Source organism: Mytilus edulis, chromosome 6 (genome assembly GCF_963676685.1).
Source record: "Mytilus edulis chromosome 6, xbMytEdul2.2, whole genome shotgun sequence".
Classification (NCBI taxonomy): domain Eukaryota; kingdom Metazoa; phylum Mollusca; class Bivalvia; order Mytilida; family Mytilidae; genus Mytilus; species Mytilus edulis.
In genome coordinates, this window is record NC_092349.1 from 48,704,563 (window position 1) to 48,726,553 (window position 21,991).

Consider the following 21,991-nt stretch of genomic DNA (forward strand, 5'->3'; position numbering starts at 1 on the left):
GATGTCTGTAACCCTAACCCTTATGATGTCTGTAACCATTACCCTAATGTTGTCTGTAACCTTTACCCTAATGTTGTCTGTAACCCTTACCTTAATGATGTTTGTAACCCTTACCCTAATGATGTCTGTAACCCTAACCCTAATGATGTCTGTAACCCTAACCCTAATGTTGTCTGTTACCCTAACCCTAATGCTGTCTGTAACCCTAACCCTAATGTTATCTGTAACCCTAACCCTAATGATGTATGTAACCCTAACTCTAATGATGTCTGTAACCTTACCTTAATACTGTCTGTAACCTTAACCCTAATGCTGTCTGTAACCATTATCCTAATGCTGTCTGTACCCCTAATTCTAATGCTGTCTGTAACCCTAACCCTAATGATGTCTGTAACCCTTACTCTAATGCTACCTGTAACCCTAACCCTAATGCTGTCTGTAAGCCTAACCCTAATGATGTCTGTAACCCTAACCCTAATGTTGTCTGTAACCCTAACCCTAATGTTGTCTGCAACCCTCTCTAATGTTGTCTGTAACCCTAACCCTAATGATGTCTGTAACCCTTACCCTAATGATATCTGTAACCCTAACCCTAATGATATCCGTAACCCAAACCCTAATGATGTCTGTAACCCTAACCCTTATGATGTCTGTAACCCTTACCCTAATGTTATCTGTAACCTTTACCCTAATGTTGTCTGTAACCCTAACCTTAATGATGTTTGTAACCCTAACCCTAATGATGTTTGTAACCCTAACCCTTATGATGTCTTTAACCCTTACCCTAATGATGTCTTTAACCCTAATCCTAATGATGTCTGTAACCCTAACCCTCATGCTGTCTGTAACCCTGACCCTTATGATGTCTGTAACCCTAACCCTAATCCTGTCCGTAACCCTAACCCTAATGTTGTCTGTAACCCTAACCCTAATTATGTCTTGAACCCTAACCCTAATGAAGCCTAACTCACTGCTGTCTAACCCTAACCCTAATGCTGTCTGTAACTGTAACCCTTATGCTGTCTGTAACACTTACCCCAAGACTGTCTGTAACCCTAACCCTAATGATGTCTGTTACATTAACCCTAATGCTGGCTGTAACCCTTACCCTAATGATGTCTGTAACCCTAAGTCTAATGTTGTCTGTAACCCTAACCCAAATGATGTCTGCAACCCTAACTATAATGCTGTCTGTAACCCTTGATGCTTGTAATCCTAACCCTAATGACCCTGTGACCCCCTCTTATGAAGTCAGTGCCCCGCTTTATAAAAATTTATTCATTCACCACTTTTGAGAACTTTTTATAAACACAAATGATTAGAAAAGTTACTATTTGAAAACTGTAAAAATGCTATAATTACTGAAGCTTTTGACAAGGAACAGAGACGCAAAACAATGGAATTAGAAATGCAGAGATTATGATGCAAATGCTTATAAAATATAGTCCTATTCTATATTGGACTTGACTTTTAATGTCAAAACCAGGTGTAGGCGACAAGGCAAATACATATGAACAAGAAAATGCAATTATATTCTACTTCAGTGTGTTCATATGAATATAAAACATTTCTCTATAATAAAAAAAAACAAATGTAAAGGATTGAGATGGCAAACCAACCAGTTAGTAGATGTGAATTAATGTTGATAAATGAAAAAGCAGGATAACAACGATTAAGTATTGGTAGACCAAACTACTCACAATCAAAGTGTGCAGGCAAATACACATGCTAAAGATTGAAAATGAAATAAATGTTTATCTGGCCTCCACAACATTCTTCCCAGTGATAGCAAGAACAGAGATGCTGGGTGATAGAAAATGAAAATTGGGTGATGATCAGGTGAAATAAATCTGAAATAGATTCAACAAGAATGACTGCTGGACAATATTCTAGGGTGGATAGTTGTCTCATTGGCAATCATACCAAATATATGTGTTTGATATACTGTTAATTCAGAAATTATTGTGTGCATCTATTATTGTGATTTCAGAATTGTGAGATTTATTACTGAGATTTCAGGAGAATCTGCATAAAAATACATGTATCAGATACCAGCATACACGATATTATTGCGATACTCAACCAGTTGCACAATTGTTTCTGAATTTATAGTACATTAACATATGCTCGAGCTAAGCAAAATGTACCTTCATTTTGTTATTTATAACAGGAAAAATAATAAAAATAAAAAGCACAATATCTCAGTTTATTAAATATCTAAATAAATAACAATGCTTATAACAATGGACGGTAAAATATTCGTTGGTCACATCTCATATACAATAACAATAAATAATGCTGACCACATGACCAATTGGGTTACGTAGATCTATTTCTCATTTCAAATATCATAAAACATACTGAATATTCACAACTTAAAAGCTGACAAAAAAACTAGACAGTGTTGTCACTACTAAAATTAAAAGAAAACAGTACTGAAAAATCTAAAGTAAGAAGAGAGTGACTACCTGCCCCATATGAAATTTTTTATTATGAATTTCTTCATAACTAAATATGAACAATAGCACTAAAGCAAATATCATGTTTATCACTGATTCATGCATTATACAACCACAACACAAGAACTTCACTTTGGAAAGATAAATTTAAAATATTTGACCACTACAAGTACACATTTAAAATTTAAATTTATATGAATTGTGCAAGAAAAAAATCAATGGAAAGGGAAAATGTTTAGCACCATCACCTGCAAAAAATTTTGCATGTTTTACTTATCACAAAACAAAATGAGATTCATGTAATACAAGTATTTTGATTATTAAGATCATAAATATGTTAAAATTGTTTCATGAGATAAAACATTTTTAATAAACAAAATGAACATACCCTCTGAAACTTTACTTTGTTTACATAACAGGTTTCTTTAAGTATTATCGAGAAAACGACAATGGGTTTGTTCTACTTCTATTTAATATTGTTAAACCTCCAATACATGTACTTATTTAAACAAAAGATTATGCTCATTCATAAAATAAAATTTTAGATTCAGACAATCATTTCAAAACACTTCCTCTCTGAGACTGTTGAAAAGGAAGAAAAGTGCAAGTCTGCTTGATAAAAAAAAATGTCAGAGATATATTTATTTGCAACTCTAAAAATAAGATATGAAGGAAAAGACACCAGATATATTTTATTTCCATGAAAAAAACACACTTTAGAACTTACTATTGTGACCTGCTTCGTTTAACTCTATACTGACAGTAATTTTTACAACAAAGATTATGTCTGTGACTATCAAAAATCTTTAAAACTCCTAAAAAAAAAAATCATTTAAACAAAAAAGTAACAAACAAATATCAAATACAAATGGGTTTTCTTTTCCATTAAATATTAATAACTTGAACCACAGTTGAAGGTTCTCGTCCAGATTTATAACGGCTAGGCATACTTCTTGCTGAGTTCACCTGCATCATTTGAAAGTCAGAGTGTTCTCTCTCACTTGTTGTTGTTCTCAAATTGACCTCAAAACAACAAAAGTTGAAATGATTACACTTGATGTCACACGGCAATACACAACAATCATTTTCTTTCTCTACCTAAAATTATATAAAAGTACAAATTAAGTTTCTTCAATCTATTTTTTTTATGGGGCTATATAGTTGACATGAATGTTTAAGATCACACTTCACACTTCATGAAACTGGAACACATTTCATCTGATATTTCTTTGTATTAACTATGGCTACAATTAAATATATAATTAGAATCAAGTATTGAAAATTGTCTTATAAATGACTCTATTTTAACTGTAGGACAAGATCTCAACTTGAACTTTATTCGTTTGAGAAGTTGAGTTTCTAGAACAAAGTCACCACATTTTTGGGACACATCTTTTGCTAATTTTCCCTGAAATATTTTGTTCTTATGAAGAAATAAATGTCATTTATTGTTTTTTTATTGCCATTCATTGATCTTTCTAACAACATTCTGATCCTTATGTACAGTATTTTGGAGTAGATATATTTTCATGATAACAACTGTCAATTCAGCTAGTGCCATGTGCATGCATAATCCCTAAGGATTTATAACTGTTCATGTCTTTTTGTCTGATATAACTTCAATTGAATCATGAAACCATTAAAACAAAATTGATCAATAATAACAAGAGAGTACATGCTGAAAGGTTGCTCCTGCTTTACTGATCATGACTAAATTTATTTTCTTTAGATAAAGATTTTGTTTTAGTTTCAAAACATTTTACTGAAGTGAAGTTAAGGTCAGACGAACCCTGCAATATGTACACAAACAATCATTCCTAACACCAAATATATTTGACTTATTGCTTAAAGTGTATAACAAAGGAGCTAACATTGAAAATTTAAAGTTGACCATAGAACCATGAAAATGACATCATGACATCAATGTCAAAGGAACCCTGAAAGATGGACATGTACACCATATTTATAAACATTCCATATGCATGTATCAAATATATTTGACCTATTGCTAATAGTATCTGAGAAGCACACCTAACCATGTGAATTAAAGTGTTGTTCAGCCACATGTTAATATTTTTCAACAGTTGATTTCTTGGATTAGTTATCAAATTAAAGTTAGAATGATTGCGTTTAAAACCATAATCTCTGTGCACATTCAGATCATCCTGTAGGAGTGAAACTTTTTTTAAGGTTTGCTGTTCATGTATTAAAGGTTTCTAAGATTTGCCAAACATTATAAAGAATAGGCTCAGATTTTTCAAATAACTCTATATATGTTCAGTTGAATCTCCAAGAAAAATTTGTAAACTGATAGAAATATCTAAAGGATCTCCTATTAAAGACTTTGGATGAAAAGGTGGATTCAGGACTTTCTTCTCCTTGAAAAATGATGCTTTGCAAAATCAAATATTATTTCCTTTATGTTAATATTTGATAGGTATGTGCAGTCTAAACTGAAAGTTTTTTTGGTGTTTTGTTTAAATATCATGAATATATAAAAATTTGCCATAAATTTGATTTTTAATAATTGCTAAACTCAAATACACATAGATCTGCAAAGGAAAATATCAAGCAAAAAAATATATGGATTCTTTTAGGTGACATCTTGGTCATCACATATAAACAGGTGATGTGATAAATTACATTGTTATATTGCTAATATTCTTTCATTATCTTACCTGTCAAGCAAAATTACAAAACCTGCACATCAAAAGCACTCGATATCATTCTTAATGCAACAATATCCTCTCCATTTTTCATATATATATAGGCAAAATCACACATTCATTCATACATTGTGTACAAGTAACATAAAAAAAACACACTCACAGCTGTTCACACATTGTGTAAAGCCATTCACACATTGTGTACAAGTAACATGGAAAAAAAAACCACAAACTCACAGCCATTCAACAATTGTTCAAAGGATACACATAAAGCACAGTGGTTCACAAATAGTGTACAAGTAACACAAAACCACATTCATTCACACATTGTGTACAAAAACACACATTCATTCACACATTGTGTACAAGTAACACACATTCATTCATACATTGTGTACAAGTAATACACGGTCCTTTACACACTGTGTACAAGTAACACATTAGAAATATAATGGCTAAACTAAGACATTTTAAAGTATACTTTTACACTAAACAGTTTATCTTAAAATAAAATTTTATAGTCTGCTATCCAATATTACCTCATACACATATTTTCATACTGACAACTAATGTTCTATTTTTAAATACCCACCCAATCATGCAAGTCACCAAATTATTTATAGTTTACCTCCACACATGTATTTACACATACAAAATGTATATGTATGACCAATAAATGTCTATATATCTTAATGTGCTATTTTCTGCACCTGATTTTAGTCATGCTATATAAAGAAGCAAAAATAAAACAGACCATCTCAAAATGTGATATTGTTCAAAATGAAGCCCTCTGACCAACAATTTAAATGAAATCTTACGCTGTTATTACAGTTCTAGACCGCAAATAAGTAATTGAGTGCTAATAATTATATTAGAAAATTTCTAAAGTTAAGGTTGTTTTTATGTATAAGAAATATATAACCTTATGATTTCTTTCCATGCCATTTTTAAAGGTATTTGAAAATCATTTGCAAACAGAACTATAGGAAGTGTATCTCATTGAAATAATCTTTGCTGACAAACAATATACATATGAATATATTATCCATGCAAATTTTTGGTTTCAAAAAATTATATATAGCAACAGACCAAATATATTTTCATCATGACTTTTTCATTTTGAGATGATTGTTAATTAAATAATATGAGATTGTAAGAATATAATTAAAATAATATAAATTTTTAAATATAGCTAATTTCTACTCTACGGTTAGTAATGATTATAAAAAGAGATTAATATGTAAGTTTAAGCACCATCACACCCATTAGAAATCTGAAAGATATTATAACCACATTTCACAGTACGAATCTATTGATATATTTCTGGAAGTTTGTGTATTTTTTCAAATTTTAACATAAACAGTATTGTTACTTAATTGGAATCAAATTAATGATGATATATCAGACAAACAGGAATTTTGCTTTTTCAATTCATAAGTAACCTTAAATAGCATATACTTTATAATTAACATGTCTTTATAAAACATTTTTGTAAAATAGATTAGGTTCCAGGTTAAATAAATGTAAATTTGACAAAATCTGTTATGGTTTTCAAAGTATGCATGCCATGAAATTTTTAACAAAATAAACGAAAATGAAATAATTGTACTTTTCAGTGTATTCAAAGATTTGTACATGTGAAATGTTATAAGCTCATGCGTCCTACAAGCAGTGCTACGTCTTGTAAAAGCAAGCAAAGAAACAGTGATGAGACAGGAGTGGAGAAGTCTGGTGAGAATATTCACACAAATACTTACTCAACTATAAGTAATTTATAAATTATTGTTACCATGGAAATATGTCACGTGACATTTTGAGATTGTAGAGTTCCACATTCATTGCACCACTGTATAGAAGAAAAACAATATTACAGTAAAACCTTGATTACACAAATGTTTTCTTTTTTTTAAGATTTAAAGTTCAACCCTACATTTTGGGGGAAATTAAGAGCCAATTTAACAACGCTTTTATTTTCCTGAAATTTAATTACCCTTACCCTTTAATTCCATGAATAATCTAACTTTTTTTAATTTACCCAGTTAAAGAACAATTCAATTCATATTTTACAAATACTTTGTATAACTAATTTTTTAATAGAAGAACAATTTGTCACAAACAAATTGGAACTGAATCCCTTCAAATCCAGAGAAAAAATTGAAATTATAACTTTGTAAGCACTGCATCACCATCAAGTGTGCAAGGTCATTTGGGACAAACTGATATTGATTTAATAATGGGCAACCCTCATAACTGGAAAGTTGGAAACCAGAATTTGAAGAAAAAGTGTGGATGGACATGTCTTTATATTCAGAAGTATGTATGAATATTCCAAAAGGAAATCACATTTTTGTGAAGTGAGATGAAAGTCCCATACCAACCACAGCTTTTAAGTTCAAGTTACAGAGCTGGCCATGCGGTCATAAAAATTTGAAGGAAAATCATCATACTCTTACTTTTCAGAAACTAACTTTAAAAAATGTTGGATTTTTGTATCAATCATACATTTTGTACTCATCATACAGGGTAAAGTTTTATGACCGCAGACCCCGAACAGAGATCAGAGTAGTAACCCTAGGAATATTGAGTATATATTATATCTCATCTAAAAATTGATTTCTGTGTACCTCATATAGATCTCCTTCCTTAAATTAATGAACATGAATATTCATATTTGTTAGTTAATCTTCTATAAAAATATATCATGCAAACTTTTGAAAAATATAAATTGTAATAAAATCATCATTCATTACTAAATGCCATGCATGAAATATGCCATCAAATTTCTCTAATAAAAATACAAAGGTATATGAGTAATCCATGCCGCCTTATTGCTGAACTGATATTCATTTCCTAATCCAGTAATGGTTTTTAATTGACAAAATGTCATGAGAAAACCTTTACCCAATGCCTTATCACTTTACCGATATTAATTTTCCATTTCAGTAATGGTTTGAATTGTCAAATAATAACTTTAATAAAAGGTTATTTACGTGTACCATTATTTGGCAGAAATGAGAAAATGTATAATTGAAATACTGCAATTTCTAATCAATTCAGGTTAACTTTTTTAAACTCCTTACCTTGAATTTGGAAAAAAATTAGGTTCATCAACCTACATAACCTATACCCATTGAAAAAAAAATGTAAATCATCACTTCTTTTCAGTTTTCTATATATATAAATGTATTTAAGTTAAATTTAAACTCAAGGAAATAGGGTTGTGACATAGACACAGTTCTACATTATAACCCTGGCAATGATTATAACCTAACAATTTTTTTAATCTGATCCTACCATTTAACAACTTAACAAAGAACAAACAATATTAAAAGTGTAAGATTTTTTGCAATGATGTTTTACTTACATTTGTACAACAATTATTTGGACCTGCAAAACATTGGCACAGCAAAATATCTACACAACTCACATTCTGAAAAAAATCCAAAAAAAATCATAAAGTGTCATTTTAACAATATCATAATTTGTTTCCAAGCTCCAAATGACATTATTTTCCTCTAGTGGTATATATTATATGAAAAGGCGTTTTTTTTTATGCAAATACCAAAAGAATCATATTAAACACGTACAAAATTGATGATTTTTTTCTTAATATATATCCCTTTTTGAAAGGGGGATTGGGAAGGGGATTCAGGGGCCAAGAATACAGTAAAACCATTGTACATGTTATCTCTCACACTAAAACAAATTGTGCTAGAAATTACTACTATATACATGATATATGTTTTATAGTAGAATTGATATCAGAAATTTGAATACATTTCATAGTGTAAAATCTTTAACACAAAAGGGCTATAACCTACTAATTTTGAAGGTTTCAAATGATGTTTCACACCAGGAACATAAACAAAAATTATTTCATATCTCAAATGCAGTAAGATTGGTCACCAAATTTAGTAAATTTAATAGAGTAGGATTTACAAACTATGAATTTAAATATTCAAAGTTGCTGAGCCTAAGAAAACTGGCACCAATAGAATGCCTCCATGCACTAATGTAAGTGGTAACCATATTATTTCCATTATTTAGTGAATATTGCAGCATGTTTGTCAGATTGAATACCCGTTGAAACAAATTGTGAAATGTGTAAATTTTAAAAATAAATCAAAATAATGATATAAACAACTTGTAACAAAATAAATTTTGAACACAATAGGACAAATAATCAAAGAATATTAACTGGAAAAGGTGGAATGAAATCAAAATAAGAGGGATGAGAAACAAAAAAAATAAATATGGATGAAAATAAATTACAAAAATTGTAAGGATTAATATCAACAATATCTAAATGTTTAGCCCTGTCATATTCTTTGTGTGCCTGTCCCATGCCAGGAGCTTTTAAATCATTGTAGTTGCTTTATGTCTGACATAATTTTTTCCCCCATTTTGTTCTGTCTACTATTGCATTGTACAAATAAGGCTGTTAGTTTTCTGTAATGCATTGTTTTAAATTCTTTATGTTAGGTACTTTTATATCTTGTATATGGGGTTTTCTCATTGTTGAAGAACATACAGTGACCAGTATATTTTGTAATTGCTTTCATCTTAATCAATTGAACCCTTTGGAATAGTTGTCTCATTGGCAATCATACTACATCTCCTTTTTTTAGCAATTTTTTTTTAAAAGAAATATATTGACTTATTTTCCTGTCTTAAAAGATCAAATTCTTTAAATTTTCGTTTTTATGTAAAATAATGACTAAAGAGCATGATATCATACCCATTTTTTTCAATATGAATTTAAATGATAACAAAACCAGCTACATACAAAAATAGGATCTTAGTTGCCATGTAATCTGGAGATGAATTCCATGTATATAACTTTATAAGTGGACAGATCATTCCAGCTTATCATCATCATGATCATATTCATATTAGAAATGCTTAGTGTGATTGAATTATGGGTCATTTCAAAAATATAGAAGAATGCAGCTGGAAGAATGCTACATAATTTTCAGGTATAAAACATGATAAGTTTACATGTATGTTATTTTATGGTTCATTTGCTATAGTTATTTGTTTACCCTTGCTGTTACACAAAGTGTATATTTACACCTTCCCTAAAATAACTTTAAAAAAAATAAAAACATTACTTTTAACCATATCATATTTATCTGGTTATTAACAAAATTATTGAATACTGGTAACTGTCATTCAGTTTCAATACAATAACAAACAAAGAGAACATAGAAACATGATTGTAATACCCTTTCTCTCCAATATTGCTGCACCTTCTGAAAACACAATTGTTATAAAAACATGTCTTTTTACATTTTGAAAAATCTGAAATTTAAAGAAGTGCAATGACTTTGTCTCATAAATAAACATGCTTTTAATCTTTTGATTGATTGTCAAACCATTGTATATCTGAAATAAATAATTATAAGAGAATTTTCACAATTGTATAAAGCATTTATATTCATTAAAAGGAAATGGGCATCAAGTTAGTAAAGACGTCTAAATTATTGCAAACATGCATGCATGCTGTTTTAAACTTTGGCTGAAATTGAACTTTTCTAATGCTCTCGTTAATGTTCTGACTAAAACTAATATTTTTATCTAATTTCATGCATGTACATTATTTTACATACCTTTAATACAATAAATGAGTTAAAAGCTGTTAAATTTGTCACCAATGCAATAAAATGATAAAGCCAGTATCTTAATTATTTCAATCCCCAAGTCTTTAAAATAAACTGCTCCTTTATTTATTCTAACCCTATATCATGTTTATTCTAAATTTTGTCACACGACTTTGACACCTGACCACCATACCTTTCTATTGGGACATAACTTGTCCAAACATCTATTAAGACTAGGATCACAGTCACAGCTCTGAGAAACATTCACACAACATGTACACTCTAGTGGTTCCTCTTTTCCACATAAATTACACTTGCAGCAATTTTCACAAATGTTATGTCTCTAAAAATAGAAATTAATTAATGAGTCAATATAAATATAAAGAAGATTACACAAATTGTTTTCCTAATGTAATTTAAAGTGTCTGAAAAAAAAACCCCGAAAGTTGGGGTGTGCTCATTGTATAAGGACAGTTAGTGCCCAATTTTGCTGTAAATGATTACATCTACACATGTACATCTTTTTGTCTTTGCTGTAAGTGATTACATCTACACATGTACATCTTTTTGTCTCTGGATAGTCGTCTCTTGGTCAGACTACCACACCTTTTTTTTGTTTTAATACTTTTGCAGCTATAGCAAAGCATTATAAATCATCATTACATATGTGTCAGGTGTGAATTAAAAGTTTTCAATTATGGAGCTGAATTTTCAGATTAAAAGTGGTCAAATTAATTATTACCATGAATACAGAATTTTGACAAAGGGGTTCCCATTTCTATAAAAGCATAATATGGTTGAAAATACATTGTTTCTATGCAGTATTTGTTAATAGAGAGAAGAGTTGTCTCTTGATTCACCAGTAATAATAAAGAGTGTTTGAAAATAAAAGTTCATTTCTCCTTTTCCTCGTGGTGGTGTACAACATTGAGTGGTTGCGATATTATTTATAAATTTGTAATATTTATTGACCAATTTATTATATTGTATACTACATTTTGTTGCTCTTGTTGCACACAATGTGCCTGAGTGTATTAATAATAAACTTGAGTGTTTAGCTTTTATTCTTTTACTGCTTAAACCATTTAAAACAGATGAACTGATCTGTCGTACAACACTGAGTGCTAAGCTTTTATTCTTTAATCGCTTAAACCATTTAAAACAGATGAACTGATCTGTCGTACAACACTGAGTGCTAAGCTTTTATTCTTTAATCGCTTAAACCATTTAAAACAGATGAACTGATCTGTCATACAACATTGAGTGCTTAGCTTTTATTCTTTACCCACTTAAACCATTTAAAACAGATGAGCTGATCTGTCGAATCTTCACACTAATCAAAACAAGGTAATCATTCTTCTCCTACTAAAAGTTTTGTTAATAATTTTGTCTATATATATTCAAAATGGTCCTATTTTTTTGTTGAAAAATGGTTATTAAACTTAAAACCAGTGATTATACACATGAACAGTACACATACTACACACAGTGGAGCTAAGTATATTTTGTTTGTTACATGCGTTCCTTTTTTTGTTTAAAAAAAAAAAGATGCAATTGATTAAATAACAATAATTAAAAAAAAAAAAAATTTAAATCAGTTCTTTTGAAAGCGACTGAAAATTGGTTGATGTAATTTGATTTCTAGTTTCAAAAATATTATTCAGAATGAAATCAGGTCTTTATACTTACACGAATAGCCCATCTAAGAACTAGTACACCTATAATCAACAATGTATAACACACAACAGATATGCACACAATGGCAGCAACTGGCAAGGCAAGGTCATTTGTACTTGGAGCACTTGTCTAAAAGCCCCAAAAAATGTTTTAAACAGAATATATATTTTACACAAGAATAAAATAAATATTTCACACAATAACATAAATAACTGTACACCAAAATTGTTTGTTGAACTAAGCAATGTAAGGAGAAAGTTGATAGATTTGCTAATTCAAATGTCCATTGTTTTTTATTTGGTGTGAATGGCAGATGTTTGAAAGATTTTATCATATAGTAGACATGTATATGTAAAGATTAATGTCTTTTGTTAAGAAGATGAACATAATACCCTCTAGATATCTTTTGGTAATGTGTGTAGCTGATTTGTTGTCTCTTTGATGTATACATGTACACCATATCCTTGAATGTTTATATACATGTAGAATTTTTGCTTAAATCTTGTTAATTCAGAGGAAAAAAAAAGATAATTATACATGTATATGTTCTTCACAACTAGATAAAGGAACAATTTTAATGTACCAGTTTACATTCACTATGATTTATAACCAGAACCAAGCAACAACTGCAGTAAGTTCTAATGAAAATTTCAATAAACTAAATGATTTATTAGCATGATTAGATATTTACTTACAGAAGACATTGTCTAGTCTTTCTTTAAACAATATTTATTAGAAACTTCCTTTTCCATCCTAAAAATATATTAACAAATATATACTTTTTAGTCATTTCAGTTCCTTCCGTCAATAGAGATTTAAATTTGTAGGAAATTAAAAGTATTTCGAATCTACAAATACAAAAAGATAAATAATTTCACACATATATGGTACATGTATATAAAATAGTCACATACATGTACTGTCATGACTGTGCTTTAATCAAAAATCACAATCTGAATGATTCAATCAAATTAGTATGTTCAGAGTGGTGATTTCTTTTACCAATACCAGTTTTTATATTTCTTTTAACATGTTTAAAGTAAGAAATGCAGAAAGCAAAAACATTGCATAATTTCAATAAACTAGAGGCTCTAAAGAGCCTGTGTCGCTCACCTTGGTCTATGTGAATAATAAACAATTTTACCCATGTCAGATTTGCTCTAAATGCTTTGGTTTTTGAGTTACAAGCCAAAAACTGCATTTTACCCCTATGTTCTATTTTTAGCCATGGCGGCCATCTTGGTTGGTTGGCCGGGTCACGCCACACATTTTTTTAACTAAATACCCCAATGATGATTGTGGCCAAGTTTGGTTTAATTTGGCCCAGGAGTTTCAGAGGAGAAGATTTTTGTAAAAGTTAACGACGACGGACGACGACGGACGCCAGACGCAAAGTGATGGGAAAAGCTCACTTGGCCCTTCGGGCCAGGTGAGCTAAAAGAGCAATTTGCTCAAGACTTCCTTAGTTTACCATAAAATGAGGTCAAGGTCAGATGAAACCTACCAGACAGACATGTATACAATGTACCTTACAACTATTCCATACACCAAATTTAGCTGACCCATACATATTGCTTAGAATATCAGAGCTCCAGATAAGAATTCAAAAATTGGGTTTTTTACCCACCAATTTCTTATACAATTGGGTGATAAAGTTTTTTAATTGCATTGTCAATTCATATTCACCCCTCATGTTAATATCAAATTGGGTTTTTCACCACCAAGCTCCTTAATGACTTATGTATTGGGTTTTTTCATCAACACAATATGGAATATTTAGGGAATATCAACCCCAGATTTTTTTCCATCTTAAATATGTTTCTTTCTTTGTTTAGCTGTTTTACTTGGTTTAGGGTTAGGGTTATTTGCTAGCTTTTCCATTTGGTTTATTCACTGAGGAGCAATTGTAGGTTTAATTTGTGTTCCGTTTCAAACCTTCTGCCAGTTTTGTATTTTCTCATATAAACTGATACAAAACGGATATGTGTATTCACAGGCACTCGTCTTATACAAATGTACCTTTATATAATAAATTCTGAGACCAGTGCCTGTGTGTGTATTCATTAATTAACCGTAAAATGAAAAAAAATATAGTATATATATAAACTCTAATTATACTTGAATGTTTTTGTTTTATTCCAATTTTCATAAATCTGGGTTTAGTTGTCTTTTATTAGAACTTTTGGTTTCTGATGCTTTATCATGTCATAATTGATTTAGCCTTTCACTTTTTCCAACTGATTTCGTTTTTGAGGAAACCCCGTTCTTATCATGCTTATCAGCAATGTTCTCGTTAAGATACGCACACACGCCTGTGTGTTCGATGGACGCTTCCTAAAAACACTGACTGAGTCTTGTTATCATCATAACTTTCCCTCATCTATTCAACATTTTTACCGGACATTCACTTTCGTTTTAATTCAATGTATGTAATGATACATCTCGAGCAATGCGAAAAAAAATTTACTACATGACACACGCTAATTGGATAAACGCCGAGAAGATCGAAATGTTTTCAAAAACACGTGTACCTATTGAGCAACGGAAAACTCTAACAGGGACCCATTTCAGTTACTTGATACAGGGATCTATTTTTAGAACGAAAGGAAATTTCCAATTATAAATATTATAAAAATAGTTTACGCGACGACTGTAAACAGATGAGGGTAAATAACGCAAATGGTAGCCAATAAAAGGGTTGAGAACTCATGGTTTTGAAATATAATTGGGTTTTCCTTTGAATTAATTGGGTTATTGAACCCTGCAATGTGCAATTGCATTGGGTTTTTTATTATTTGTATTGCGTGATCACGCAAATACGCAGCTTATCTGGAGCTCTGGAATATCTGATAAACTAACAAAATTAGGAAAAATTATCATTGACCAATGAACCAACAAAATGTGGTGAATGTTATACATGTACTAAATATAATTGACCTATTGCTTATAATATCTGAGAAATAGACCAAACCACAAAAATCATGCAAAAAATGCTTTACTTTATATTTACAGCATGTACATACACCTGAAACTCAATTTCCGCTGGTGGAACCGAGAATCCTAGCCAGTTGAACTAATGATGTCATCAAACAATCACTTCTGCATGGTGGCGTAAGATATTTTCTATTATGACGTCAAAAATTTACAGAGATTATAGTGTCAAGTTGACACTTACTAAAGCCTAAAGACATTTGTGATGTATAGCTATAGTAATGCTAAATGGCCGACAAATAGCAATAAGGTGTATTTTTCTTACTTCACCAATACCCATGCAGGATGTCCTACCAATAAGTAGGTAACCATGATCTCATTTGTCCTGATTGAACTTGTGTCAACCATCTTAACCCTCTTACTGCGGGAAGGACATATGTGTCCTCCCCTGGCTTACTGCGGAAAGGACATATATGTCCTTTGTGAAAAAAAATGATTATTTTTTTCCCTTTCGTAATATTTCTGAAAAAACACCTTTCCTTCAGTTATTGAATACATTTTATATATTTTATTCATCATGTGATTATTATTTTTGTTGTTGTTTTCTTTTTTTCTATCTGTTTCATAAAACGTCATCATTACGTCATATATTATTTGACGTCATTCGACGTTGTAATTGATTTGACGGCATGATAGCGCTATCAAATTTTATAATGATCAATTTTTATTCTGTTATTGATAAAATAAAAAAGAATCATAGTATGAAACAGAAGGAAGATAGAACCCAACCTCAACAAATGATCATTAAGCAATACAAACAAAACCCAACAATAAATAAATATTTTAAACAAATGTCCTTAATTCTTTTATATTTGGAGGAACACATATATACTTAGTCTTGTACTTGATGCTTGCCTTGGTTTTCTTACTTCTTTAAAAACAAATTAATTAAACAACGAAAAAGTCTACGTTGGTATTTAATAAATAAATAAGTCTACAATTGATTTACTGACACGAATTGTAAAATAGCATTCTTCATTTTAATGTATTTTTTTATGCACTATTAGCTATTATAAACTTTAGTTTTAGTTAATGTGCAAAAATGTATAGATACTATGGAGTTATTGAAAACCCGTTAGGAGCAGGAATCAGCAAAATAATGAGAAAAGCCTTTAGCGTAAAGTCAGCTAAAGAAGGCCCCGACATGAAAAAATGTAAAACTAACATGAAAACTAACGGCATGATTTATAACAATTTAATTTATTAAAAATATATGTGACAGACATGATCCAACGACAACCACTGAATTACAGACTCATGACTTGGGACGTAAACAAAAGAGTGTGTTATCTTTATTTTTCCGGTCATTTTTTGTTTGACGAGTGTTGTTACCTTTTGAAATATTTGCTGCTGAAAACTTATGTGTAAATTAATCTATTTTGTGTTATAGTTTTTTGTATCCTGCCTTTCAACCTTTCAGAAAAAGTGTTCTTATTATATATATATATAATTTTATAACGCGTGGCTTGTGATGACTCGAAGTTACACCACATTGGAACTGTATTTATACCAATAAAAGATCAGAGTTTCACATTTTTAACGACAAATATTTAATTCCTTTACATTTATTCAATGAAGTAACACCATACGATGTTTAAATTTGAGACCAGTAAACATTTTTAAAACTCATATAATGATATATCATGGCTTTAAACAAAAATCTATGTCTTCCTTAGTATGCTTCACATGCAATATAAGTTGGGGGAAAGGTGTAATAAAATATCTTTTCTAAATATGTGTAAATATTAGATTGAAGTACGCATATAAATTCGGAAGGGCCCTCTAATTATTTATTCTATAAATATATACATATTGATGTTTACAAATAGTATAAATATACCATTGAACAATAGTAATCACAGAAATTAGGCAGTTATTAACGAAAATATTAGAACCGAACCTAAAAAAATAAGAAACATAAAAAACAAACATGTAAAAATATAGCTAATAGCGCACACCATCCACAGATTACAACACCTGAATGAAAAATACAGGTATGCAAAGATATATTACAGTTAAGAAGGGATTTTATGGTGGTATAATTAGTAAGCATGCACCATGTAAAAATGTGTGTTTGATTTGGATTTGTCATTCGTTAAGCATCAATGTGTTATGAAAATGAATATGACAAATAAAATATGATATGAATAGATATGAGAAATGTGGTATGAGTGCCAATGAGACAACTCTCCATCCGAGTCACAATTTATATAAAAGTAAACCACGATAGGTCAAAGTACATGCTTCAACACGGAGCCTTGGCTGACACCGAATAGCAAGCTATAAAGGGCCCCAAACAATTCTAGTGTGAAAAAAAACCCGGAAAAAACAACGGTATAATCTATATAAAAAACGAGAAACGAGAGACACTTATGAACCACACCAACACACGACAACTACTGAACATCAGCATATCAGTAGTAAACACAAGAAATATTTCAAGTGATGACATTAGCGTCGGTGCAACCATCATCTACACAGAAAAGGGAACAAGACGATTACAGTGTATCACTGATGGAGAATATTTACGGAGACAGATACATTTTACAGTATACATAGCAAAACATTTCACAGCATTGACATATTTTTGGCATTTTTAAACATTTCTATTAAAAAAAAGGATAAAAAGTGTGCATGTGTAAACACCATTAATCATGTGTCTTTCTTAAACAAGAGTGCACACGCTGAAATGTCTCGCCTTCTATACTAATCACTGATATTATGTTGATAGTCCTTAGTATAAAGCTAAGCTTTATAACAACTGTCACATAAACTTAACATTAACCAAGATAACTAAACATAGACCAATGAACCTTGAAAATGAGGTCAAGGTCAGATGAACCATGCCAGGCAGACATGTACAGCTAACAATGCTTCTATACAACATATATAGTTGACTTATTACTTATATAGTTTAAGAAAAATAGACCAAAACACAAAAACTTAACACTGTGCAATGAACCGTGAAAATGAGGTCACGATCAAATAAAACCTGTGCGACTGACATAAAGATCATAAAATATTTCCATACACCAAATATAGTTGACCTATGGCATATAGTATTAGATAAAAACTTTGACCACTGAACCATGAAAATGAGGTCAAGGTCACATGACATCTGCCCGCTAGACATGTACACCTTACAATCGTTCCATACAACAAATATAGTAGACCTATTGCATATAGTATGAGAAAAACAGACCAAAACACAAAAATTTAACTTTGACCACTGAACCATGAAAATGAGGTCAAGGTCACATGACATCTGCCCGCTAGACATGTACACCTTACAATCGTTCCATACAACAAATATAGTAGACCTATTGCATATAGTATGAGAAAAACAGACCAAAACACAAAAATTTAACTATAACCACTGAACCATGAAAATGAGGTCAAGGTCAGATGACACCTGCCAGTTGGACATGTACACCTTACAGTCCTTCCATACACCAAATATATTAGCCCTATTGCTTATAGTATCTGAGATATGGACTTGACCACCAAAACTTAACCTTGTTCACTGATCCATGAAATGAGGTCGAGGTCAAGTGAAAACTGTCTGACAGACATGAGAACCTTGCAAGGTATGCACATATCAAATATAGTTATCCTATTACTTATAATAAGAGAGAATTCAACATTACAAAAAATTTGAACTTTTTTTTCAAGTGGTCACTGAACCATGAAAATGAGGTCAAGGACATTGGACATGTGACTGACGGAAACTTCGTAACATGAGGCATCTATATACAAAGTATGAAGCATCCAGGTCTTCCACCTTCTAAAATATAAAGCTTTTAAGAAGTTAGCTAACGCCGCCGCCGCCGTAGCCGCCGCCGGATCACTATACCTATGTCGAGCTTTCTGCAACAAAAGTTGCAGGCTCGACAAAAATTAAGGCTGAAAATTAATTGCGTCATAGTATAGTTATCAAAGGTACCAGGATTATAATTTAGCTAGTACGCCAGACGCGCGTTTTGTCTACATAAGACTCATCAGTGACGCTCATATCAAAATATTAAGCCAATAAAATGGTTTTGTTTTTAGGTGTGGCGATATTTATGTTGGGGCACATACATCCTTTATAACATTATATCAACTTGAGCATAGTTAACATAATAACACATCACTATTTAACTCAGATTGTTTTTGTATAACTTGCTAATCGTTTGACTTTAAAAAGCTTACCTATGCTTTGTTATACCAAAGTATGAGAGCTTACTTCTTACGAATCAAAAATAAGTGCACAATCACTTGCTATTAAAACGGGGTGATACACAGTTTACATAAAGCACTAGCAACTGAAAGTTTCTGTAAATTTTGCGGAGATAACATAGAATATTGTACGCATTTCCTTTTATAATGTCCCCAATATAAAAACCTTCGGGGGAATTTACGTTTAAGTTTTCAAAAATTGGTTAAAGTTAAAGTTAATGTTATCAAATCAGTATCATATTTAATTAATCAAAATAAAATTGCTGATGCCAACCAAATTTGTAAATATATGAGATAAGCATTTGAATATAAAAAAAAGGAGATGTCAGATGTGGTATGATTGGCAATAAGACAACTATCCACCAAAGTTCAAATGAAGTGGATGTAAGTACATTGTAATTACAGGCAACCGTACGGTCATTAACAATGAGAAAACCACAATTTAAAGTTCAAAACAATGCTTAGTGTCAGTAAGTCTACCATAAATAATGGAAGAACTATACAAAAAATAGACTTGTAGTTGTAGATACAGCATATAATGAATTTTCTCTTATTTTGCATTATGTTTTATTTACATTATTTGTCATGTTGTATATATGTCATGTTTGTTGAAGTACACTTGGAATACGCAATGCCATCTTTTTTTATATATAGGTGCTTTTTATCCAATGAAATATTTTATTTGATCTAAGATGACCAACCGAAAATAAGTACAGCTGTAAATCTGACTTGAAATTTTGTAAAGTATAGTGCCGTTTTGCAAAAACTGAACGTTTTCTTCAAAACACTGCAAAGTGCTTGACTAATTGAATAGCGCGAAGCTTCCTTAGGACGTGACGTGATTATCATTATGACGTTACGTCATGTGGTATCAGGTCCGTTCGCGCCCAATATAGTTTCGCACCCTACACGTTCGCACCTCACATTTTCGCCCCCCACGTCCGTTCGCACCCTACATGTTCGCGCCCAATTTTTAATAAAATTTAAGTTAAATTGTTAGAAATTATTCATATGAATAATTGTATTCTATTTGAATAAAATTTGAGAATTTATTGAATAGATTTTTTCTTTTATCAATCTGATGATTAATTATTAAATGTTGATTATGTATGATTATTGCTAATTGGTATTTATGACAATTTGGTGTTATTGTTTACTGTTGTTTATAAATCATGATTGTTGTTTTAAATTGCTTTGATGTAAATACTAATAAAATAAATATATAGCAATACACTTACCATGCATACCAGTTGTTCAACATGTTGGACCAGATACGCACTAAAATTGACTAGAAACAGTGAAAAACAAATTATTTCAATACACTAACCAAAACACGATTAAGAATTATTCAACACACAAATGAAATAGTTGTTGCCAGAATAACATAATCCGACTTAAAAACAAAGACCTTTTTTTTTATAAACTTGTCATGACACAAAAAAACTTGTCAGTATCTCGAATTATTTAGAAACAATGGCATATATATTTATACCAATACACCTAAAAAAAATCGGTAAAATTGGGTGCGAACGTGTGGGGTGCGAACGAACTTTGCAAAATTTGGGTGCGAACATGTGGGGTGCGAAAGTGAATGGGGGCGAATGTGGAAGGGTGCGAACGTGATTGGGCGCGAACAGACCCGGATTCACGTCATGTCATGTCATATAAATAACGTTATTTTTTGAAGAAAAAAATAAACATCTATACTTTATGTTTGGTAATTCTTCAATTATTTGAGTTAACATGCTGTTATACAAGACTAAATAACAATTTACTGTTTTTGGTATTTTTTTACTGAAATTGACCCGTTTCTGGACAATGTTTTGAAATTTAGCTACGCACTAAGAGGGTTAACTCACATTACATATTAACAAGAAACAGGGCTGCTGAAACTGGTCTAGCTTGATTACAGATCAGTATCATTAACTCGGTCCTCTCCCAAGGTAATCAATGCTTCATATTTATATTGACACCATGAACCCTATTTTTGTTAATAGAAATTAAAAATTGTAAATAAAAATTTTGAATGTACAAGAATTTTTCAATTAAAAAAAATCCTCTACAATACATTTAGCAGCAACATATACATGTACAAAAATTATTCCATAACATATATGGTACCTTGTAACATATGTGGCAATCAATGAAATATTTGAGAAATCAAACTTTCTACAAGACTCAGCATGATATAACTTTTGCGGCTTTCAATCTGAAAATTTAAGATCACGTGATCAAACAAACCGTAAAAGGTGTGTGTCGTAAAATATATTACTTTTTATATATGCCTTATTTCCAAATCTTATGATTGTACGAGCGAAAGTAAATGATAATCGTTGTGATGATTTATCAAGAACCTTCCTTACTCTCTCAAGATTTAGAA

General features: G+C 30.9%; 2 protein-coding genes across 5 annotated transcripts; one reads left to right on the top strand and one right to left on the bottom strand.

The window, feature by feature from the left end:
* The first annotated feature begins 501 nt into the window (after positions 1–501).
* On the top strand, positions 502–966 carry LOC139526445 (circumsporozoite protein-like). Its single transcript, XM_071321593.1, has one exon. The coding sequence runs from the start codon at positions 502–504 to the stop codon at positions 964–966; it is 465 nt and encodes a 154-aa protein (XP_071177694.1).
* A 1,226-nt stretch (positions 967–2,192) lies between these two features.
* On the bottom strand, positions 2,193–21,959 carry LOC139529109 (uncharacterized). Of its 4 annotated transcripts, XM_071325388.1 has the most exons (8): positions 21,733–21,863; positions 13,098–13,155; positions 12,415–12,531; positions 10,919–11,068; positions 10,351–10,377; positions 8,490–8,555; positions 6,883–6,971; positions 3,423–3,557 (listed from the first exon to the last, which is right to left on the bottom strand). In XM_071325388.1, the coding sequence occupies exons 2-7, from the start codon at positions 13,104–13,106 to the stop codon at positions 6,927–6,929; spliced, it is 414 nt and encodes a 137-aa protein (XP_071181489.1). In that variant the 5' UTR covers positions 13,107–13,155; positions 21,733–21,863; the 3' UTR covers positions 3,423–3,557; positions 6,883–6,926. The 4 variants fall into 4 exon arrangements, with proteins under 4 accessions (XP_071181487.1, XP_071181486.1, XP_071181488.1 ...); XM_071325386.1 differs by lacking the exons at positions 6,883–6,971; positions 21,733–21,863 and adding an exon at positions 21,884–21,959 and having other exon boundaries at positions 2,193–3,557; XM_071325385.1 differs by lacking the exon at positions 6,883–6,971 and having other exon boundaries at positions 2,193–3,557.
* Between the last annotated feature and the right edge of the window lie 32 nt (positions 21,960–21,991).